The sequence below is a fragment of the Mandrillus leucophaeus genome, unplaced genomic scaffold (genome assembly GCF_000951045.1).
Source record: "Mandrillus leucophaeus isolate KB7577 unplaced genomic scaffold, Mleu.le_1.0 Scaffold10, whole genome shotgun sequence".
Lineage (NCBI taxonomy): Eukaryota > Metazoa > Chordata > Mammalia > Primates > Cercopithecidae > Mandrillus > Mandrillus leucophaeus.
Window position 1 is genome coordinate 6,832,851 of NW_012098098.1, and position 23,651 is coordinate 6,856,501.

At 56.5% G+C, this 23,651-nt stretch overlaps 1 protein-coding gene across 3 annotated transcripts in view; it reads right to left on the reverse strand.

Annotated features, from left to right (window-relative positions):
* Window positions 1-3,395: 3,395 nt before the first annotated feature.
* Window positions 3,396-23,651, reverse strand: part of ANKRD11 (ankyrin repeat domain 11) — a 149,779-nt gene continuing 129,523 nt past the window's right edge. For all 3 annotated transcript variants that reach the window (XM_011971978.1, XM_011971971.1, XM_011971985.1), the window contains 6 exons: window positions 22,565-22,712; window positions 15,642-22,198; window positions 11,670-11,768; window positions 11,393-11,536; window positions 7,578-7,670; window positions 3,396-4,439 (listed from right to left, as the gene is read on the reverse strand). In XM_011971978.1, coding sequence (XP_011827368.1) covers window positions 4,254-4,439; window positions 7,578-7,670; window positions 11,393-11,536; window positions 11,670-11,768; window positions 15,642-22,198; window positions 22,565-22,712 — 7,227 coding nt within the window. In that variant the 3' untranslated portion in view covers window positions 3,396-4,253. The remainder of the gene's footprint in view (window positions 4,440-7,577; window positions 7,671-11,392; window positions 11,537-11,669; window positions 11,769-15,641; window positions 22,199-22,564; window positions 22,713-23,651) is intronic.

Sequence of the window (23,651 nt, forward strand, 5' to 3'; positions counted from 1 at the left end):
ACTCAGCCTCCCGAGTAGCTGGGACCACAGACGCCGCCACCTGTATTTTGTTGTTGAGATGGGGTCTTATGTTGTCCAGGCTGGACGTGAACTCCTGGACTCAAGCATCCTCCGGCCCTGGCTTCCCGTTGTGATTGTAGGTGTGAAATACCACACCCAGCCTGATTTTTGGTTTTAAAGACAGGGTCTTGCTGAGCTGCCCAGGCAGGAGGGCAGTGGCTGTCGACAGGCTCACTCATGGCGCGCGATGGCCTTGAGCTCCTGGACTCACGTGACCCTCCTGGGGCGGCCTCCCGAGCAGCTGGGAGTTTCCAGTTTATCTGTCACGGGTAATTTCAGATGTGAGTGACGTTCTGTGCCCAGTAATGGGGCCGTCGGGTTTATACCACCTCACTCCCCCAGCTCTGGTGTGCAGCTCGCACCCCGTCCCTGAGCTCTCGCCGATACCACAGCTGCCTTCTCACTGCCTGTGGGTCCTTCTCTCTCGCTTCAGTATTTCATTCTGCTTTCCAGCAGAGGCAAGCTGGGCCCAGTTCTTTCCACTCTCCTGTGGGACTGTCTTTGCTGTCCCCCAACGGGAAGGAGCAAAGCAGCTCCCTGGTGTGGGGGGAGGTGGAGGCTGCGTGCGGCTCGTCTCCACGTGCTGGGATCCTTCCCCTCCTGCCAGGCTCAGGCCCAGCTGCCACTTGGAAATGGAGACCCCCGGATGGAGACGCTGCACGGTCGCCTGGGCAGAGCAGGCGCACTCTATGCAGGGGGCTGGCGGCTCATGGGCTTTCCATGAAAACCTCTCCCCTCCTTCCAGGTTTTACAAAAGCCACCAGCTTCTCTTTTGCAGCGGAAAAAAAAAAACACCATATTTCTTTCCTTTCTCTGTTGAAGCCTGAGTTCCTACCCCTTGGCAAGGTGTCAGCTTCCCTGAGAGGGGACCCTGTGCCAGGGAGAGGCGTCGGCTTCCCGAGAGGGGACCCTGTGCCAGGGAGGGGCGTCGGCTTCCCGAGAGGGGACCCTGTGCCGGGGAGGGGCGTCGGCTTCCCGAGAGGGGACCCTGTGCCGGGGAGGGGCGCCGGCTTCCCTGGAGTGCCCGGGGTCGGACACTCACTTGCTCTGTGCTTTGGTTTTGGTGCTAACGGGGGTCCCGAGGCCTCTGGAAGAGAAGGGATCGGGAAGGCTTGAGTTTCAGGGCGTGGACCCTCTCACCAGCAAGGCAGTCAGAGCCAGCCTGCTCCAGAGCCGGGTTCCAGGCAGGAGCTGGGTAGTGCTGGGGTCCATGGATGTAGGTGAGTGGGTGGGGTTACGCCATCTTCCTCCAGCTCCAGCCAGAGCCTCCCGAGGGTGGTCTGGTGCCCACATGGGTGGCCCCGGGCAGCAGGGTCTCCAGGCTGGCACGCAGGCTCTGGGTACTCTGACGTTTCTCAGTGTTGATTCACAAATCTTCTCTCTGAGGGACGGCAGGCTGTCTCTGGCCCCTGCGGCAGGAGGCTGTATGGGCACCGCGCGTGGCATCTCCGGCAGGTACGAGTCGATACTCCAGCAGACCAGGTGGGAGCCGGCAGGGAGCTGCACGTGCCTGACGCCCCTCGTGGGCACCCGAGACGGAGGCACAGCACGGTGGCCGGGACGTCGTCACCACGGTGGGCTGGAACTGCAGCGTGCTCTGTGTGGCACAGACTGACTCAGGTTTTTCTTTTAAAGCTTAAAGGAAGTCTGTGACCAAAGTTCTGTGATGGGGGTGGGTTGGGGGTGGGGGTGGGCGAAGAAAACAAAAAACCTGGCCACGATGGTGAAACCATCTCTACTAAAAATACAAAAACTAGCCAGGCGTGGTGGCGAGCGCCTGTAATCCCAGCTACGCGGGAGGCTGAGGCAGCAGAACTGCATGAACCCAGGAGGTGGAGGCTGTAGTGAGCCGAGATCGCGCTATGGTACCCCATCCAGCCTGGGGGACAGAGCAAGACTCCATCTCAAAAACAAACAAAACCCCCCAAAACCCCCACAACAAACCACAGCTAATCCGAACCCAGAAAAATATACTGGAACCTTCTGGCTTCACACCCTCACCCCAAGCCCACACATGAGGTGGACCAGCTGCCTTTACCCAGGCTGAGCCCTGAAGGGAACAGGAGGGAACCCACAAGAGCTTTGTGCAGATGGAAGACAGGAGAGAGGCACGACCCACGCCCACCCCCAACCCCATGCAGGGGCCCAGCCGGCGAGCGAGCTCACAGGGACCTTGGGGGGAACGAAGGCACAGCCCCCGCCAGCGGCTCAGCCTGGCAGGGTTCAGGGACCCTCCTAGGTCAGGTTCCTCTGCAGGGGACCCAGTGACCAGGACCCCTATTGATTCTGATGCACAGGTGGTCTCTGCTCTCTGTGGGGGTTGCCTCTGCAGCTGCCACTCCTTTCCCAGCCCCCAGGTACAGGGGAGACAGAGCTCAGAAGGAAAAGGGTGAGGCGGCTCCCTCAACTCACCCTCCCGTCACGCCGGGGACCAACAGTCTCCTGGAGCCACACTAGCTGGAGGGCCCTGGCAGGCATCCTCTGTGCCAAGACCCAGCAGAGAGCAGCACCCTCTGAGGGGAGGCCTCGCATCTCCATGCTTGCCCGGGCTGCCTTCCAGCCAGGACGGGGCTCTCGAAGCGGGGACCCTCACCAGCTGCAGCTGCCAGGGAACTGTGGGCAGTGGCACAAGCCAGCCCGCCACAAGCTGAAGCTCAGGGGCGTCCGCAGCTGGCACAGGGTCTGTCCACAGCTGCACTGCTCAGATCCGTGAGGAGTGATGCTCCTGTTTGTCTCCAACTTCTCACAGGCCCTGTGGGACAGATGGCCCAGGGCTGGCCCCTTCTACTTTCCTGCACCGCCCTGCAGCAAGATAAAGCTCCCCTGAGCCTGTCCACTCGAGTGCAGGAGAAGCACCTGTACTCAGCGGTGAGGAACGGGGTCCTGTCCCCGAGGAGCTGCCTTCACCTAATTTTCCAGCATTCCCAGTCTGTGTAATGGCGGAGGAGGAGGGGAACATGTAATTTGTTTCAAAATTAAAAGCTAACAATTTGGTAGGAATTTTTTTTTTCCCCCCCAGACACAGCCTGCCTATGGAGTACAGTGGCACGATCTCGGCTCACTGCAGCCTCCACCTCCTGGGTTCAAATGATTCTCCTGCCTCAGCCTCTGGAGTAGCCGGGACTATAGGCGCCTGCCACCACACCCAGCTAATTTTTGTATTTTTTAGTAGAGATGGGATTTTGCCATGTTGGCCAGGCTGGTCTCAGACCCCCGCCTCCCACAATGCTGGGATTACAGGCATGACCCACATCTGTCCTGGGACTAAGAAGGTCATTGAGAGGGACGACACTGTCTCAGTCCCACACAGCCCCTCTCCCGAGAGGGAGGCACTATACAAACAGCATTTTAATTAATTTATTTATTTCTTTACACATAACTGAAAGTGATGTTACAGTACATAAGTTATTTACAACTGTGCAGTAATGTGTTGCAAAATAAATTATCTAGAAGGCAGCAAAAGTACATTGTGAATGTATATAAAACTGTACAGCGTTTACGGATACACTTTTTATATGATTATTGGCTCTGTAGTGTTTCAAGTTATGTTCTCAGAAAGAGAAACAAAATGCCCAAGATTAAAGGAAAGAAGATACAAACCACGTGGATTTGACTCCATTAAAAATACGCCTGGGAGTCCTGGCTCTGTGTCCCTCCGCCTGGCTCCGCACCAGGTCTTATGCCCAGTCTGAGGCCGTCGCAGCTCTGTGGCAACAGGACCATGGCTGGGATGGGGCTCCTGCCCCTCTGACCTGGAGGTCACTGTTTGTGAGAGGTGGACACCTTAATTTTCTTTAGTTGATCAGAATGGAACAAAAAATTTAAAAAATGCACTCCGCTCTCCAACTCCTGAAATGCCTCTGCAGTTGCTGGAGAAAAGGGCCCGAAGGTCACCGTTTTCAGACAGAAGCTGCCGTGTGTGCGCCCGGCATGATCTCCTCGTCCCGCCGGGGCCAGTGAGGCTCTGGGGGCTTTGCCCCCACCGCGGCAGCTGGTAGAGAAGAGCCGTGTTTCACCTCCCCGACGTCTGGACCAGTCTGGAAGGGATGGAGACGCTGTGGCCAAGTGCAGTCTCTCTCGGGGTCTCTCCCCGCCCGGGTGGACATGGCGCTCCCTCCTCTGCCCCTGGGGCTTAGCAGCAGCCCTGGGCAGCCGTGCGGCCCTCGCCTGCGTCCTGTGGCCATCCCGCGGTGTCACGCCGGCAACAACACAAAGTCGTCGTTGACGTCGACCATGGGCACGTAGAAGGAGGGCACCTCGTTCACGCACAGGGACTTGTGCCCGGCGGGGTCCAGCTCCTGCACCTTCAGCTGCCACTCCATCCTCTGCACAGCGTTCAGGGCCGCGGCCTCGTGCTGCTGCCGCATGAGGAGGCATGTCTGTGGGACACACAGTGGGGGGGGGGGGGGGGGGGGGAGGAGGAGGAGGAAGCGTGAAGCGAGAGCCCCAGACTCTGCCGACCTCAGCTGCCAGCAGGGCCGAGGGCGTGACAGGGCTGTGAACCTATCCTGGTATGGGCCAGGCCCCCTGGAACCCTCTGCTTGCTGTGGTGCTGCTGGCAGGGGGCACATACTCAGGACCAGCTGTACCCGCCCCTGGTGTCTAGTTATCACACGGGGCGGCAGCGCCAGCTGTGCTGGATGTCTGTTCCCAAGAGTGCTGTCTGTGGCACCCCCATCTCGGCCCGAGGGCCCTGCCCTGCTCTGGGTCGGCCTGGGGCTCACCTCCAGCAGCCACTGCAGCTTATTAGAATCTAACAGCTTTGCTTTCATCATTTTACAATTATTTATGGCCAGTGATAGTCTTACTTGTATTCTAGTAGAAACTATGCCATTTAAAAGTGCACATAACGGGACTGGACTGGGATAGGACATATTTTGGGAACTAATGGAGAAATTTAAACATGGCCCAGGGAGTACTGGTATGTCACAGCAACTGTGTAGAAAATCTTTTTTTAGATAGGGTCTCAAGGCTGGGGAGCAGTGGTGCTCCCCATCATGACTCACAGCAGCCTTGACCTCCGGATCCTCCCTCCTCAACCTCGCGAGTAGTTGGGACTACAAGTGCTACCGTGCCCGGCTAATTTTTGTAGACATGGGGTTTTGCAATGTTGGCCAGCCCCAGTGTGGTAATGTCTGTCTCTAAATTTTTCTCAACATATTTATATATATGCTAAATTGCTTTTGAAGCTCAGGATGGATTCACAATCCTCAGTGGGCCGTAGAGCTTTTATTCGGCAGCTCAGACATCATTGCCAGTGTAAATCATTACATGGAATCACGTAACCCTTTGGATGTTCCAAACTCCAGTGAGTCACTGAATTATTGATGGGCCTCCGAGTTTCCGGTGTATTGGACTGTTCCAGTGAATATTTTTATACATATCCCTAAGGTTTTTTTTTTTTTTTTTGAGACGGAGTCTCGCTCTGTCGCCCAGACTGGAGTGCAGTGGCCGGATCTCGGCTCACTGTGAGCTCCGCCTCCCGGGTTCCCGCCCTTCTCCTGCCTGAGCCTCCCGAGTAGCTGGGACTACAGGCGCCAGCCACCTCGCCCGGCTAGTTTTTTGTATTTTTTAGTAGAGACGGGGTTTCACCGTGTTAGCCAGGATGGTCTCGATCTCCTGACCTCATGATCCGCCCGTCTCGGCCTCCCAAAGTGCTGGGATTACAGGCTTGAGCCACCGTGCCCGGCCATCCCTAAGGTTTTTAAATAATTTTGTCACGCAGGCTGGAGTGCGGTGGTACAATCTTGGCTCACTGCAACCTCCGTCTCCAGGGTTCAAATGATTCTCATGCCTCAGTCTCCCAGAATTACAGGCACGCACCACCACGCCTGGCTAACTTTTGTATTTTTAGTATTTAGTAGAGATAAAGTTTCACCATGTTGGCCAGGCTGGTCTCAAACTCCTGACCTCAGGTAATCTGCCCGCCTCGGCCTCCCACAGTGCTGGGATTACAGGTGTGAGCCACTGTGCCTAGCCGTATCCCTAAGTTTTAAAATGACTAAAGTGAAATAGCTAGGTGAGGTGGTAAACGCATTTTGAAATTTGATAGATATGGTCAGTTTACTTAATAAAAATCTACTAATTGACGCTTCTCCCAATACTGCAGTGATACCGCCTCCCAACCCTGCAGATGACCTTTAAATGAGATCTTGCTTCATCTGTGGTCCTCATGTTAATGATTATAGTGAGTATCTTTTCATGAAGGTTGGTCATTTTATCTCCTTTGTGGAATGTGTCTTTATATAAATTATTTTTCTGTGTACCATTTTCATATTAGTTTGTAAGGGTTCTATCTGCACGGATGGTGCTAACCCTATGTGGCATTTTTAATGTATGTACAAAGTCCCAATTTTTTTTTTTTTTTTTAAAAGACAGAGTTTCACTCTTGTTGCCCAGGCTGGAGTGCAATGACGTGATCTTGGCTCACAGCAACCTCCACCTCCCTGGTTCAAGCGATTCTCCTGCCTCAGCCTCCCAAGTAGCTGGGATTACAGGCATGTGCCACCACGCCCGGCTAATTTTGTATTTTTAGTGGAGATGGGGTTTCACCATGCTGGCCAGGCTGACCTCAGGTGATCCGCCCGCCTTGGCCTCCCAAAGTGCTGGGATTACAGGTGTGAGGCACCCGTACCCGGCCCAAAGTCCCATTTTAATGCAGTCAAACATTTATCTTCTTACAGGAGAGTCTTCCTTGTGTCTTTATGAAGCCTTCAGTTTTCTTCTCACAGCTTTGGTTAGGAAGGGCCTAGTGGCCTGGGGAGGGTGTGGCGTGAGTGACTTCCTGCACCACCACCTTGGGGCTGGCCGGAAATGCACACTCAGTTACAGCTCAGACCTGAGTTTCTGCCTCAGCACAAGCCCCCAGGGGCCACGTCCCGCAAATACCCGTGGCTCCCACCAGGTAGGGCTGGTGGTTCTCATCTGCGCCCACAAGCTACAGCATGACACATGGGTGCTTGGTTCAGGGACCTGGGTGGTGCTGAGCCTGATACTGCAGGTAGTCAGAGCCGCCTGCTCCCGGGCATGGCTGGCGACTGCACAGGGTGACACTGACTTTAAAGCTCTGTCACTTGGCAAGTTTCCGCTTTCCGTTGCTTCCTGGTGGATCCTCCAGGGTGTCCGGGTGAACAGCCCTAGCGACTGGGACTGAGGGTGTGCTGCCCTTCCTGGCACCTACCCTGCCTCTGCCCACTGCCCTGGCCAGCACTTCCAGAGCAGTGGAGGGTGAATGCTGGGACCTTAGAGGGGGCTCACGGGGCGGTCCCAGGAGTTCTGACCATCAAGCCTAGGGTCCTGTTCAGCTGGCGACAGGAGCTGCTGCCTGCATACCGGGACAGAAGGGAGGACTGAGGAGGCCACACACAGCGACAGGACCTCACCTCCCTGAAAGCATCAGCCAGGTTAAGAGAATCTGAAATTGTCACCGCCCATCACAGAACTAGGCAGCAGCCTCCCTTGGCCCCAGAGGCAGCTGGAGTGCCCAGGCAGAGCTGGGCGGGAAGCGCAACACCAACCTTCATGCGGTCGTACTTGTCGTCCACGTCCTGGAGCCAGGAGATGAACTGGCGGGCGTTGAAACGGTCACGCACTGACTTGTTCTCGTCACCCTGTGGAAACCAAACACGGGATTTCATCAGGAAACCCAGAGACCGCTATGGGAAGGCGTGCCAGCCTGAGCGATGCTACAGTGAGCTTTCTCAAGGGAAAAACCAAAGGGGCAGCCTCATTCCACTGACCACACACTGACTCACGTTCAAGGCATGGCAGGTGCCACCCTGCCCATCTCTCTAAACAGCTTCTCTAAAATGCACGTGGAGGTGGCTGAGCCTTTGTCTCCTGGGCACTGGGTGGCCGCAGGCCCTGCCCGAGCTGGTCCCCAGCCCTGCCCCCATGGGACAGTCAGCTCAGCCCGGTGCCAACTCCTGGGAGATACTTTAAGAGACGGAGTTTCGCTCGTTGCCCAGGCTGGAGTGCAGTGGCATGATCTCGGCTCACCGCAACCTCCACCTCCCGGGTTCAAGCGATTCTCCTGCTTCAGCCTCCTCAGTAGCTGGGATTATAGGTGCCCACCACCACACCCGGCTAATTTTATATTTTTAGTAGAGATGGGGTTTATCCTGGGAGGGACTTTCTAGGCATGTCATCGTCCCTGTGTCCTGGATGGGACACGGATAAAATGTCCAGGCTCCTCCCCTTTTTCATGGGCTCAGGGTGAAGCTGACAATGCCCACATAAACCCACACACCTGCAGGGAACTCACTTTCCACAAAGGTGCCAAGAACAGAATAACAGTCACAGGGAAAGGACAGTCTCCTCCGTAAATGGTGCTGGGAAAACTGGCTACGCGTCGCAGAGCAGTGAAACGAGACCCCTAGCTCTCACCACATGCAAACATCAAACCCCAAATGGATTAAAGTCTGGAATCCAAGACCTCAAACTATGAAACTACTACAAGAAAACACTGGGGAAAATCTCCAGGACATTGGCCTGGGCAAACATTTCTCAAGTAATACCCTCACGCACAGGCAACCAAAGTAAAAATGGACAAATGGGATCACATCAAGTTAAAAATCTTCTGCACAGCAAAGGACACAGTCACCAAGGTGAAAAGACACCCAACAGAATGGGAGGAAATGCTTGCAAACCGCTCACCCTGACATGGATTCAGAACCAGAACATATAAGGCAATTAACTCGATACGAAAAAAATCTAATAATCCCATCAAAAAATGGGTAAAAGATCTGAATAGACATTTCTCAAAAGAAGACACACAAATGGCAAACAGGCATCTGAAAAGGCAACATCAATGCTCATAAGAGAAATGCAAATGAAAACTACAATGAGGTATCACCCCAGTTAAAATGGCTTTTATCCAAAAGACAGGCAATCACAGACGCTGGCGAGGACGTGGGGAAAAGGGGACCCTCGTACCCCGTTGGTGGGAACGTAAATTAGTACGGCCACTATGGAGAACAGTTTGGCGGTTCCTCAAAAAACTAAAAATAGAGCTACCATAGGATCCAGCAATCCCACTGCTGGGTACAGACCCAAAAGAAAGGAATCGGGGGCCAGGCGTGGTGGCTCACGCCTGTAATCCCAGCTACTCAGGAAGCCGAGGCAGGAGAATCAAACCCGGGAGGCGGTGGCTGCAGTGAGCTGAGACTGTGCCACTGCACTCTAGCCTGGGCGACAGAGGAAGACTCAGAATCAAAAAAAGGAAAGGAATCAGTATATTGAAACGGTATCTGCACTTCCATATTTAATGCAACTCCGTTTACTATAGCTAAGGCTTGTGTCCATCAACAGATGAATGGGTCAAGAAAGCGTGGCACACACACAATGGAGTACTATTCAGCCACAAAGAAGAATGAGATCCTGTCATTTGCAACAACATGGATGGAACGGGAGGTCATTATGTTAAGTGAAATAAGCATAAAAAGACAAACATCACATGTTCTCACTTACTTGTGGGATCTAAAAATCAGAACAATTGAACTCGTGGACACAGAGAATAGAAAGACGGTCACCAGAGGCTGGGAAGGGTTGTGGGGGGCTGGCAGGGAGGTAGAAATGGTTAATGGGTACCAAAAAAAAATAAGACCTACTATTTGACAGCACAACAGGGTGACTATGGTCAACAGTTAATTGCATTGTCTATTTTAAAATAAAGAGTGTTAACTGGATTGTTTGTAACTCAAGGGCTAAATGCTTGAGGGGACGGACACCCCATTCGAGAAACAAAGGGGGAAGAAATGCTTCCTGGGAAGTGAGAGGCACAAGCTGGTCCTCCTCGTGTTTGCTCTCTACGGAGCTGTCCCAACTGCCTGTCCTTCACGGACTCTCAAGTGGGGTACGAGAACGCAAACTTATCAGCATCCAGCCCCCGAAGCATCATTTGGTCCAACTCACGTTTTCTTTAAAGAAAATTCGTCAGCCGGGCGAGGTGCCTCACGACTGTAACTCCCGCACTTTGGGAGGCCGAGGCGGGCGGATCATGAGGTCAAGAGATCGAGACCATCCTGGACATGGTAACGCCCTGTCTCTACTAAAAACACAAAAACCAGCCGGGCGTGGTGGCGCACGCCTGTAATCCCAGCCACTCGGGAGGCTGAGGCAGGAGAATCGCTCAAACCCGAGACCCAGAGGTTGCCGTGACTGAGATCGTGCCACTGCACTCCAGCCTGGCGATAGAGCGAGACTGCATCTCACACACACACAAAGAAAAAAAAATTTGTCACTGTGTGCATGAGGGACATTGATGAAATACATCCCCAAAGAAAGGAAGATCTTGAATGCACTAAGAGATGTTTTCAACTAAGCACCTTGGAGCCTCTGGCCGTCACTACACAGCAAAGCCAAGTGCACAGCTCAGAGTGCCAGGGCCGGGGTGGCGTCACGGGGGGCCACATATGAGGGGTCTTGGTGCACAGCCTGGACATCGAGGCGGGAATGTGTTCCAGGCACGTCCCACTGCACAGGATATGGGGCCTGGGGCCCAGGGAGCCCATGACCTGAGCACAGTGGGCTCTGAGGAAGAGGGAGGGGCCGATGCAGAGCAGGCAATGGGAGAACCAGGGGTCCACGTGGCCCACATGGAAGGTCAGTGGTGGCTGGAGGATGATTTCTGAGACAGGAGTCCCCGGCATGTGGGCCGCTTGAAGGCAGACAGGAAGAGCTACCCTGGGGAGAGCTACAAGGCCCTGGCTACCACATCCTATGTCCCAGTGGACAGAACAGGTCAAAGGCAGGGGAGCTGCAGGGGCGGGCGGGAGCCCCACAACAGATGGGCAGGATAGTGACTGCAGTTCTGGGACCCTGAGTCCGGCCCACCCTGGCCCAGATGAGCGGCACACCTGGGTGCGTGTGTCCCCTTAGCCACCCAGTGTCCCTGCTGTCCCCGTACAAGAGCCCCTGGGGCCTGTGCTGTGAAAGCCCTCCATGTGGCGGCCCCGGGGTGCCTGAGAGCTGCAGGTCGAGCCCAGCAGTTTAAACAGAAAATAATGCCAGCCCTGACACCCGTGAGAGGTAGGTAGGGGCAGCTGAGGAACTGCATGGACAAGTGTTGCAGAGGGACTGAGCTGCTGAGGCCCAGCCCAGTGGCCCGAGGGCCTTGCCCATGAGGGCAGCTGTCTGCTCCAGCCTTCTCAGCTCCTTTCTCAGGCTCGCCAAGGCTAGAGGCGTACAAAGGACTCTGCAGCCCCTGCAAGGCGCTGAGCGCCAGGGAAGTTCCTGGTCAAAGTGCAGAAGAATCTACAAAGGGGAGGGGAAAGGGGCAGGAGTGGGGTGGGGGCGCTTGAACTTGTGGGCCTGGCATGCCGAGGGGGCCTACCTGGCTCTCCAGGGGCATGTTGTAGACCTCGGAGTCCAGCAGCATTGTGCAGGCACTGAATGGCACTGCCTGGTTGGCGATGGTCCTGGCCGCCCGGCAGTGAACCCGCAGAATCTCCTGCTCACAGGACACGATCAGCTTCTCCTGGAGGAGGAGAGGAGTGGAGTGAGCTGGGACACAGTCACGCCCCAGGCCCCACTGTCTCAACACAACAGCCCCGGGGCCTGCATCATGAGCGCCCTGGCCATGGCGCCCCTGCCTGTGCCAGCCCACTTACCCGCTCGATGCTGTGCTGCAGACGCAGCTTTCCCCGGACTGCCTCCTGCTGCCTGAACAGCTCCTTCAGGGGCTCCGCCAGGGAGGGAGGGGGTGCGATCTGCAGGCAAAAGGTGAGTGGGGGGTCGGCTGGGGCCGTGGAACTGCACGAAGAACAGTCTGGAGTTCATCGGGGTCCGGACTCAGCCTCCCCACTCCTAGGAGCCTGCCCTGGAGACCTCCTCCAGTCCCGGCAACACAGATACACCAGGAAGCTTTCTAGAAACCACCTATGTGCTGGACACGGGGGAGCGGACACCTCCACAGCGCCCAGCACAGCACCATGTGGTGAGGAAATAAGAGTGCAGGGAGAGGCGCAGGACAGCATCTGTGGGCCATCGTGTGCCAAGGAAGGCCTAAAACACAGGCATGAGCACCCAACTGTGCAAAGGAGATACAGAGAGACAGCAGGAGTGGGCTGGGGGTAGGCTGAGCTTCCTGTGTTCACAGGGAGGGCCCATGCATCCCAGATCAGCTTTTCAACCAGGGTGTAACGTGCACAGTGGAATATGAAGGCTGACAACCGAGCCTGTGGTCTTGCAGTGGCTCGGGGGAGGGAAGCGCACTGGCCCAGGTCGCCATGGGGGGGCTGCAGGGCTGTGGGCTGGAAGCACAGGCACTGCACTCCCACCAGTGGAAGGGTTCTCACGGGGTGGGCCAGCCGTTCTGAAACGACACGCACACCGGAAGTGAACACGGAAGTAAAGACAGCAGAGACCCTCAGGACGAGGCCTCGCACTCTTGGAGATACAAGGGCCACACACAAGTGGGGAGCCAGGCTGAGCCCCACGGTGCAGGGGAGACCTCGGGCCCACAGGGAGTCAGGTTTCCAAAGCCAACCCAGAAAGCACGGTCGTGTGCTCAGGTGGCCACAGCAGCTGTGCCAGGGCCACCACTCCCCACAGGTGGACCCACATGGGACTGGTGGGGCAGAGAGGGGTGGCCAACACCAGCTGGAACATTGAGGGGCCGGTCAGAAACAGGAGCGCATGGGGCAGATGGGCACGTAGACGCACAAGAGGGAGACAAGGAGGAGCTTCTGACAGCCAAGGCTGGGGCAACACATGGCACGAGACGAATGCTGGCGACGCTGGGCACCTGCAGGCGGAAGGGGCGGCTCCTCCTGACAGCAGAGCTCCAGTTAGCAAACACAGGAAAGGGAGACAGGCCCAGCACCACAGGAGTGACTGCGGCAGACAAGAGCTGTGGACAGCAATGCGCACAATGTGCTGAGAGAAACAGGTTTACACGGCCTCTGCGTCTCTTCCAAGACACACACTCACCACAGAGGGAGAGTCCGCGACTCACGGCGGACGGGCCTGATCAGACCTCCAGGTCACGTCACCTAGGACACCAGGAGCAAAAGGCCCCGCCTCACGCCTGTGGGCTCCTGCCTAAGAACCACCATCACAGGCCAGGCCTGGGGCCGCTGACCACACTGCTGACCGACACTGCCCAGAAGCTCTCAGCCAGGAGACAGGGCGCAGGAGGGCCGCCACAGCCCGGACGCACGGCAGCGTCTCGTCACCGCCACGGCTGCTAAGGCACATTCGGAGGAGGCTGCACGTGCGGCAGGTGCGTCAACCTGTCTCTGCTGCTTCTGAACTTTTCTGCCCACAATCTACAATCAGTTCAAAATTAATGATTCAGGCCGAGCGCGGGGCTCACACCTGTACTCCCAGCACTTTGGGAGGCTGAGGCGGGCGGATCACAAGGTCAGGACTTCGAGATCAGCCTGACCAACATGGTGAAACCCCGTCTCTACACAAAAGATAAAAATTAGCCGGAAATGGTGACGGGCACCTGTAATCCCAGCTACTCGGGAGGCTGAGGCAGGAGAATTGCTTGAACCCAGGAGGCGGAGCTTTCAGTGAGCCGAGATCGTGCCACTGCACTCCAGCCTGGGCAACAGAGCAGACTTGTCTTTAAAAAAACAAATTTTGATTAAAACATTGAGCTAAGTCTCTCTAGTCCACAGACCTCACTGTTCGGCACCACATCCACCCTCTGCCTCAACAAGCCCAGCCCTCAGTGAGGTTTCTGCTGAGACGGGGCCTGTCGGTGGCAGGGATTCTGTGGGCCACCTGCAAGGTGGGACTGATGCGAGCTCAAACTAACGCACAGCCGGGACCAGGCACCGCCCCTTCCTCCGGCTCAGCCGCAGGACCGGCAGCTATGGCAGGAGCTGTGCCTTGGGCCTCAGGCTGTACCTGGAGCACCTGGCACCTCTGCCTGCCTGAGTCTAAGTCTAGGGGGTACTCAAAAGACCAGGCGGGAGGTGCACAGAACATTCCCAGGATTACTCTGATTGTCAGGATTCTAGTGGCTTTTTTCCCTGTATTTTCCAAATTTTCTACAGCAGTCAGACTACTGTTATCATCAATTAAAACAAGAGAAAACAACAGCCAAAACAACAAAAAGTACAGAAGGTCAGAAGGTCTTACTGAGGAGAGATCCCGGGGCAGGTTTTTCTGAATGTCATGACCCAGCTGCCGTCTGTCTCCTGTGGACGGGCCTCCCCGGGGATGGCTGGGGCCAGGCTCCAGAAGGGAATGACCGCCGGGGTGACCCAGGGTGCAGAGCCCCTTGTGCTCCCTGGGAACAGAGCTCAGAGCTCGGCAGGGTGGGGCCCGCGGGCGCTCGCTCCTGGGTTCTGCACAGTGTCCCCTGACATGTCGGGCAGTAGCACAGACCCAGCCTCACCCTCAGGGCCAGCTCCGCAGACCCCGTCATCCTCATCAGAGGGGTGCTGGGTAGCTGAGCCAGGTCAGGGCCAGCATGGCAAGGGGCTCTCAGGTGGCCTGGGCCCACAGAGCCAACGTGTGCTGAGGGCCCCTGGCTGTACCTCGCGCCACCTATGAGTTTCAGTGCCCAGGAAGCCCCAGAAGGAAATGGCTGTTGGTGACGGAGAGCCCGTTCTGCACATAACACAACACACTCAAGTGACACGGCTGCATCAACCACACAGTCCACCAGGCAGTGTGAGCGGAGTCGCGGGGTCTGGGGGGAGACTCCAGGGAAGAGCCAGAATGCCGCACGCGGGGGCTGGACAGACCCCGGGGGGCCTAACAGGAGGGCAGGGGAGGCCGTGCACAGCTTAGGCCATCACCGAGGGCAGATGGGTGGACTCTGGCTCTACCACGAGGAACCCCTGTGCCTGCTGGGAAAGACCTCGGTGGTAGGAGGAGGTGGGAAGCCAGTCAGCCCCCGCGACCAGGGCAGAGGGTACACAGCGGGGGAAGCCCTCATGGGAATGTGCTCAGAGCGGGGCCCCATTTGGAGGGATCTATTTTGGGCCCAGACACAGCGCAAGGGACGGGGGGAGTGGGGGTGACTTCGAGATGTTGCAGCTGAGCCTGCAGAGGTCGGGATGATGCTTGGGGAACTGGGGTGACAGGGTCGGGTTGAACAAGGTGAGGCTGGGGGCCGAGGACCAACGTGCGCCAAGGGAGCCGCAGCTCTGCTGTCCTAGAAGCCCAAGGGAGGAGGTGGGGGAAGGGATCCATCATGTGGGTAAGGGGGCTCAGGGAACCCACATGGGTCCAAGGGAGAAGGGGGCAGGGGCTGGAGACAGAGAGGGTGGCTCTGCTGAGGCCGTCCTGGTGGATGGGGAGTGGAGAAGGGAGAGTGAGCGGCGTGAAGGGGGACCCCACACCAGTGGGACTGGGGTGCACCCGGGGTGAGGGGGAGGCCAGGAGACCAAGGCCTGGCACGGACCAGCTGGAGGAAGGGCCTTGGGTCTGCAGAACAGCTGGGCAGCTTCTGGCTTTTGCCTTCACAGCAGAAACGGGGCTGTGTCTACTCAGGTGGGAGAAGGTCGAGAGAGGTCAAGGGCCGGGAGCGGGACAAGATGGGCTGCAGGAAACCGTGACTAGGGGGCCCCGGACGCATCCCAGAGAGAGAACGCAGTGGCTCTCCCGGGCCCCACACTCACCACGGGGATGTGGAGCTTGCTGAGCGGCTTGCCGTCCAGGAGGTAGGAGCCCGTGTAGGTGACGTACTCTGCGTAGCACTGGGGCGCCTGCGGCGTGATGCAGCACAGGATCTTGCGTTTCTCCTCGATCTTCTTCCTGATCTGCAGGTATTCGAAGTAGGGGTTGGCCCTGTCGCTGTGGTAGGGCTCGATGGCATCCAGCTTGATGGCGTCCACAATGGCGGCCAGCGTCTGCTGGATCACCTCCCGCGTCTGCTGCGTGGACGTGTTCAGCTGCTGCTGCAGCTGCTGGGTGGAGCGCTGAAAGCGGCGTTTGCGCGGATGCTGGGCCTGGGCGTCGTCCTCCTCGGAGCCACGGGCCTTGGCCCTGGTGGCTGGGGCAGGGGTGGAGGTGCACTCCTTCTCGGAGGGGGGCGTGCCCTGCTTGCTCTGGTTGGCGAGCATCTGCGCCCGGTTCCTGGTCATGCGCTGAGGGATCTCCTCCACTCTGGGGGCCTTCGGGGCTTCGGCTGTGGGTTTGGGTTCTGGTTCTGTGGCTTCTGGCTGGATGCCGCCGGGAGGGCCTTCGGCTGGGGTGGCAGCACGGGAGGCCTCAGTGTTGTCCTGGGGGCCGGCGCTGTCCACAGCCTGGGCTTGTGCCACAGTGTCCATGGGGGGGCCGTCAGGGGCACAGAGGGACGCGGTGGGGGAGCCATCGGCCTCAGCCCCCTGGTCTCCGCTCCCCAGTGGGCGCTGTTCCGGGGGGACGGGCGTCGGCTCCGCGCCAGAGTCCAGATCCCCAGGGGCCCTCTCTTCTGGCACCGCCTCTGCCTCCACTGTAGCTTCCAGAGCCACGTCCAGCTTTGGCTCCTCTGAGGGCTCAGGCTCGAGCTCTGCAGGGAGCTGGGTGGAGGCCTGGTCGGGAGGCAGCGCCGGTGGCTCCTCAGCCACTAAGGCAGAAACATCCCCACCGTTTATGACCACGGGGGCCCCCGGAGGGATCTTTCCTGAAGGAGCAAGACTTTCTTCTACGGGTTCTGTTTCAACATCTGGGACATCTTTAGTCTGCAAGGGAAGCTCCGGCAGGGAGAAGGGCCCCAGGTCCAGCTCGTCCTCGGGGCCGGCGAAGGCGTCTGCCCAGGGCACCGGCTCCACCTGGCCGAGGTTAGACAGGCTGTGGCCGCTGTCCAGGAAGCTATTTTCCAGGGGCCCCAGAGCCTCCACCTGAGTCACGGTGGCTACACAGGCGGGCTCAGGGGCCACGTCCAGCGGAGCTTCCGGAAGTGACTTGCAGTTGCTGAAGAAGGACTCCAGCCCGGAGGGAGGGGCGTAAGGAGCCGCCTCGGAGGTGGCGATGGTGGCGGGGACGGCTTCCACCCCGTCTTTGACGTCCTCCAGTCCTGGCTCAGCGACGGGCAGAGTATATGGGGCAGGAGAGGCGGGAGGGGCAGGGTACGGCGCCTCTGAGGTGCTGAAGGGTCCTGGGGCGGCAGAGTGGAGGGCGTCCGCGGGGCAGAAATGTTTTGGGGACTCGGGGAAGCTCTGTGGAGACTTCAGCAGCAGGTCTGAGCCCACAGGCCAGCTGACAGGGTTTTCGGAGGCGCTCCCGATCAGGCTAGAGGCAAGGGCCTGCTCAGTGGGGTGAGCCCACTCGACAGGCTCCTCGGTGATGACGGCGCTGAACGGACCCTCGTCCAGCGTCTCCAGGTAGCTGGGCTCCGGAGGGATGATGGCAGCTGTGGCCTGCTGGTCCTCGGTGGCGTCCAGGTCCGGGGGAAGGGCCCCTTCCAGGGAAGGAACCAGCAGCTCAGCTCTGGGGGAAGGGGAAGGCTTTGCTTGTAAACTTGAGAAGACGCCCTCTGGAGAGGGGGTGACGGTGACAACGGCGGCCGGCGGGCAGTGCAGAGCATCGACTTTGGGCGAGGGGAGGCCATAGTCTGGGGAGTAGTACCCTGGGGACAAGCAGGCAAACTTCTCCGCGGGAACTGGGGGCAGGGGCGCCCTGTCTTCCATCGAGTGTGGCACGGGAGAGTCGTAGCTGGAGGCAGCAGGAACGCTCTGCTGCCTGAAAAGCTTGTCTCCGACGCTGAATTCCTCCTCAGGGGTCCTCCTAATGTCGACAGAGACCGAGCGGTAAAGGTTTGTGGAGAGAGGCCTTGCAGGAGCCTGGCTGGCGTTTTCCGAAAGCCCAGTGGAAGCCACGGAGAACCTGTCGAAAAAGGACGGGGAGCAGGCGCTGGTGGGAGCGGTGGGCAGGGGTGTGGAGTGCTGGGAGTCGGTGCAGTCAAACACGAGGTCCGCGTAGTCATCGGCACTGCAGGACGGGGTCCTGGGCGTGTGCATCACCTCCTCGTAGCTGGGGCAGGACAGCACCGACGTAGGGGTGGGCACGCCAGTCGGCCGGCTCTGGTCAGGCCTGGGAGACGCAGGCAGGACCTCCTTTATGTGAGGGCCTGCGAGCCAGTCTTTGGAGTCTGCACCTGATCCTGGGTGTAGCTTATTTTCGGCAGCAGGTGGAATAGGAGTCGACTCTTTGAGCTTTTTGTCTTTAAACGGAGGGTCCAGGCCGGGCGGTTTCTTGGCAGGAATGTCTAGACCCTTCTTCCGCCCGTCGTCTGCCAGCTTCGCCTTCTCCTTGAGCTTGGGGTCTCCGGACCGGTGCCTAAGCTTCTCCATCTGCTTCATCCTCTCCTTGTGCCGCTTGTGGCGCTCCTCGATCTCCAGGTCCTTCTGGGAGAGCATCCTCTCAAAGCTGGTCATCATCAGGTCGCCGTCCCCCAGGAGCTTCTCCCTGGGCCTGGCGTCTTTCTTGCCTGGGTCTCTGGATGGCGTTACCTTATCGTTCCCGTTGCTCATCTTCACTGGCTCGCCCTTTTCCTTCTCTGCACTGTCCCTGAATTTCTCCTTCAGTTTGGCGTCGCCGAGCCTCGGGCCCTCGTCCCTGGACTTCTCTTTGAGTGCGCGGGGCGGGCTGTCCTTGTCCCTGGTGGCGGGCTTCTGCTCATCCCTGTGGTGCCGCAGGAGGCCGTCCACATGCCTGTCTCGGTGCCTCTCCTTCTCGTCTCTCCATTTCTCCCTGTGTTTCTCTCTCTTCTTCTTCTCTTTTAGGATGTTGATGGCACTAGATCCGTAAGGCTTTAGTTCCTTTTCTATTTTCTTGGAAGGCTCTCTCTCGGAATCATTTTTATCTTTTTTTTCGGTAGAAAACAGTTCAATGGTTTTATCTAGCTCATCTTCTATGTCAGCTTTCATGTTGTAGGAAACTCCGTAAGCCTCCGCCTCCAAGTCCTTTTCGTACTGGCTGGAGTCCTTCCTGCTACCGCTCTCCTTGTAATCTTCGCCCTTCTCTTTCTTCTCGGCCTTCTCTTTCTTGGCTCTCTCTCGGTCGTGGCTTTTCTTGGACGAGGATGAGGAGTGCCTGTGCCTCTCCTTCTCTTTCAGCTTCTCAGGGAGGCAGGCGCTCTCCCTCGGCTTGTCCTCTCCGGGTGGCTCTGTGAAGGAGACCTCCAGGAAGGCAGTCAGCCCCGGCTCCTGCCCTCGGTCCGTGAAGCTGTCAGAGGAGACCTCACTGATTTTATCATTGGAGTCTTCCCTGTACTCATGGAGAGCCTCTTCTTCCAACTTTTCAAGCAGGCTTTTTTCCGTGTCGGCACTTCTCGAGGACTTCCTCTCCTTGGAATGTTCTTTATCTGACTTCTCTTTGTGTTTGCTTCTGGCCTTGTCTTCGGCAGCGTGCTTCTTTTCAGCCTTCTCAGGGAGCTTCTGTTTACTTTTCTTGTCTTGTGTGGAGTCCACTGAGGCTCTGTCCTTCCTGTCCTTGTACTTTTCTGTGGACTCTTTATCCTTCTTCTCCTTGTGCTTGTCGAAGACTTTCTCTTTTTTGTCTCTCCCCCCGTCGGCAGCTCCTCTGTCCTTTCTCTTGTCTTTGGGTTCCTTGTCCTTCTGCCTCTCGGGGTGCTGCTTGTCAGAAGCCTTCCTGTGTCTGTCGGAGGCACAGGCCTCCCGCCCCTCCTCCTTCTCCTGGAGGCCGTCCATCCTCAGTGAGTCGCTGGCCTCTCCCGTCTTGCACCCGCTCCCTATGTAGCTGTCCCTGTCGTCTTCACTCTCGTCTGTGAAGATGTCTGCGATGTACCAGCTTTTCTCTTTGCCTTTCTTGTCATCTTTTTTTTCAGAGAAGTCTTCCGAGATGATCCCAGGGAAAGCCTTCTCCTTCTTCTCTTTCCCTTGGTCGAGAGACGCTTTCCTTTCTTTGTCTTTGCCATGTGTGTCTTTATGTTTTTCCTTGGTATCTTTTTTCTCTTTAAAACATTTATCAAATTCTTTGTCCTTCTGACACTTATCAAGGATCGATTTCTCACTTTTGTCCTTGTCACTGGACTTCTCTTTGTATTTTTCTGGTTTTGTTTTCTCCTTCCTTTCCTTATCGGGGCCATCCTTCTTCTCCTTCTCTCGTGCTGGGTGGTGCCGTTCCCATGGCTCCAGGCCCTTCCCAAAGTCACAGTCGGGCTTGTCCTTGAAGCCACTCTCACAGCCACACTCCTTCAGCTCCTCCCGGTATGCCTCCTCCGGCTTGGCCCTGCCATCCCTGCGCTCCTTGCAGCTCTCCAGCGCGTCCTTTCTGTCCCGCCCTGCCTCTGCGGACTCTCTCCTCTTCTTGTCCTTTTCCGAAAGGTAGCTGGGGACACTTTTATGCTTTTCAGTCTGGTCTTTCCTCTTCTCAGAGTTTTTATCCAAATAGTCCCTGTCCTTCTTTCGGAAGAAGGGCTCCCTGTAGTCTCGCTTCTCCCGGGCCCGGGTGTCCCGCTTCCTTTCCTTGCTGTCCTCCTTCACCGTCTCCAAGATGAGCTTGGCCACAGAGTCGCTCTTCATGTCCCTGTAGTCTGTCACTGGCGAGTCCCAGCTGTCCTCCCCTTTGAAATCAAAGGATGAATCGGACAAGTCAGAAAACCACCGATCTCGCTGATCGTCAGAAAGGCTAAATTTGGTGTCTTCGTTCTCCAGAAACTGATTTTTGTTACAATATTCGTCAAAAGCAGAATCTTCCCTATAAACCTTTTCTTTTTTGAGTTTTTCTTTATCTTCTTTGAAAGTCTTCTCCTTCTCTTTGGAAATTTTGTCCTCTTTTAAATCATTCTTCTTCTCTAATTTTGAGGGCCGGTCTTTTGACTTCTTCTTTCTCTCCTCTTTGTACAGTCTCAGTTTTTCTTCTTTCGGAGACTTTTCCTTTAGCGATTTCTCCTTTTCTGCTTTACTCGAACGGTCTTTCTCTTCTCGGAAAGACCTGCTGATGTCTTTGTTCATGTCTTTGATTCTCTTCAGTGATTTTTCATCTTTAAAGAGCCATTCTTTTTCTTCTAATTTCATTTTGCTGAGTTTCTCTTCTTTTTTAAAGTGGTCACGATCATGCTTTAACACTTTCAGCTTGTTTTCAGTGGAAAGATCATTCTCTAGAAGTATAGCCTTATCCGACTTCTGCTTGGAGTCCTCGTACTCGTACGTGAAACTTTTCAGCTTCAGCTCCTGGCTGATGGGGCACTGTCCCTTCTCCTTGTTTTTGTGTTTGTGTTTTGTTTTATGTTTTTTGACAACCTTCCCCTCCTTGTCCAGTTTGGGGACGGCGCCCTCCGCGCTGGAGAGGAAGGGGCTCTTCTTCTCTGACAGCGAGGCTCGCTTCCTGTGCTCCTGCCTCTTCCTCACTGGCTTCAGCGATTCCACACTGGAGCCCTCAGAGGAGCAGTCAGACTCGCTTGTCAGTCTCGTCCTTGTGGAGTCTGATAAAGAACTGACCTCCGACCAAGCTGGGGAAGAAATGGTTTTCCAGTTGTCTGTCCGCCAGTGCTTGGTGTGCTGGTCTGTGTGGTTGGGGTTCTGCTTCTGGGCGGCAGAGCTCCCGTGGGACGAGGTGGAGGAGGCGGACAGGGAGCTGAACAGGGAGGGGTCCTTCAGCACCAGCGGGGACCCCTTGAGGCAGCTGGAGCTCCCCAGGGAGTCCCTGTCGTCCTCCCCACTCTCTGAGGACTCACTCTCCGACTCCGAGGAACAGAACTTGTCATTCCGCTTTCCAAAGCGAACCTCTCTGCCTTTTGTTTCTTTCTTTCGCTTCTTTTTAACTTTATTTTTTTCCTTCTGCTGCTTGGCATTAGAAGGCTCTCGTGTCTTACTACCAGGCAATATCGTATGTGCCGAGAGTCTCAGCTTCTCGCCTGTCCCCACGGTGACACTCGCGTCCTCCTCGTCCGACGTGTCTGACAGGATACGATGGGACGCTTTCTTTGGTGCAATCGTGTTATTTTTAGTGTAACTTTTAACCTCCATTTTGGGTATAGAGATAAAACTATTGGATTTCGTTTCTTTTCTGTAGTCCTTTTTCAACAGGTGCTTGTCGTCCACCGGAGGAACCCTGTCCTGCTCATCGTCCTCGTCAAACTCATACTCATCCTTGACGGGGGCTGTGGCCTTCTGCGGCTCCGGGTTCTTGGCCTTGTGCTTGAGGCCTTTTTCGAACTCGGAGTCCGTGTTGTTGCCGTCGACTGAACTGGAAGGTGCGAAGGACGGGGCGTCTTCCTCTTCTGAGCTCTCTGTTGGAGGCAGGAAGGAGAGGTCACAGGCAGGCTCAAAACAGCTCTCCCCAGAATGGCAGAGCGGGCAGGCTCTGCGGAGGTGCCCTGTGGCAAGCTCCCACCCTGCCTCTGCAGAGACTTTGCTTGACTCATGGAAACCAGCCGCAGGCAGGAGGAAACCAGACAGGGCTGGCATCTTAGAAGCAAGACTGCAGGCTTCTCGGCAGCGACACACCTGGGCGGGGTCTCCCGCAGTCCAGAAGCTCCTGTAAAGCCCCCAGCATCCGAGGAGGAGCTCATCAGAGGGGCAACGCTGCGCCAACACCACAAGGCACTTCTGCCATCCCTGCATAGAGAACAAGCAGCTCAGTGGCCGTGACTTACCCGTCGAGCTCTCCTCGCTGGAAGTGTAAGTGCCTTTGCCTAACAGGAGGTTCACCATCGTGGGGGAGTTGGCCACTTTCAGCGGCGTCTCGCCTTTCCTGTTGCTCTGCTGCGGGTTCCCGCCGTACCGCAGCAGCAGTTTCACCACCTACAAGACAGGAACACCCGCGTCAAGGACTGCTGGAGAAGCACACGCCTCTACCGTTCCGCACAACACGGCAGCCCCTTCCAAGAACCCTGGGATTCGACCCGAGAGCGGCCCCTCAGTCTGAGGGTGTGGGAGCCGAGCGCACAGGGACTGCCTGGCGAGGCTCCGGGTGCGATGGGCGAGGCCGTGGCTCCTCTGTGGGAAGGGCTGCAGCCGCAGGGGCTCCCGCACCCCTCCTGTGCTTTCCTTCAGAAGGGCTCTGCCTCCTTTGGATTTTTTTCCACCACTTCTCTGTTGCCGCGAGGAGATGACTTCCCGGGGATGTCCTCACGGAGGCGCTCCCCTCCCGCCAACAGCGAGCTCCTCAGCAGAGTGGTGCGGAGTGGCCGTGGAGGGCTCAGGCAGGAGGTCAGGGAGAAGAGTGTTATGGAGGGGCAGGGGGGACAGAATAGAGGAAACAAAGACCAAGTTTCTGCAAGCTGCTTTATTTTTTATTTTCATTTACATTAGAAAATAAAATAATCTCTCCCTTGCTTGATTTTACAAGGGTAAGGGCAGTCACACGGATGACAGAAACAGCCATGGTGACACTTCCACAGCTCCGTCCACAGCTCTGTCCAGCTGCTCATCACCCGCAACCTGAATTTCCTATGCCCAGAACAGCAACGCACTGAACTCACGTACAAATTAAATATAATCCCAACTTTAGTCCAGTCTGAGAGTAGCGCATTCAAAGAATCTGTAATAACGTTTACTATAGACTCTTGTCGCCCACAGAATCAATTTCCAGTTCGTGTATGACATGTTCTATTGTTTAGTCAGCACAGAGTTCTTATGTGAGTTTTCTATGGTGACCACACAAAACCTCAGGCTTACAATTCTGGAGGTCAGAGGTCAAGCTGCTGGCAGGGCGGGGTCCTTCCTTTCCTCCATCATGGG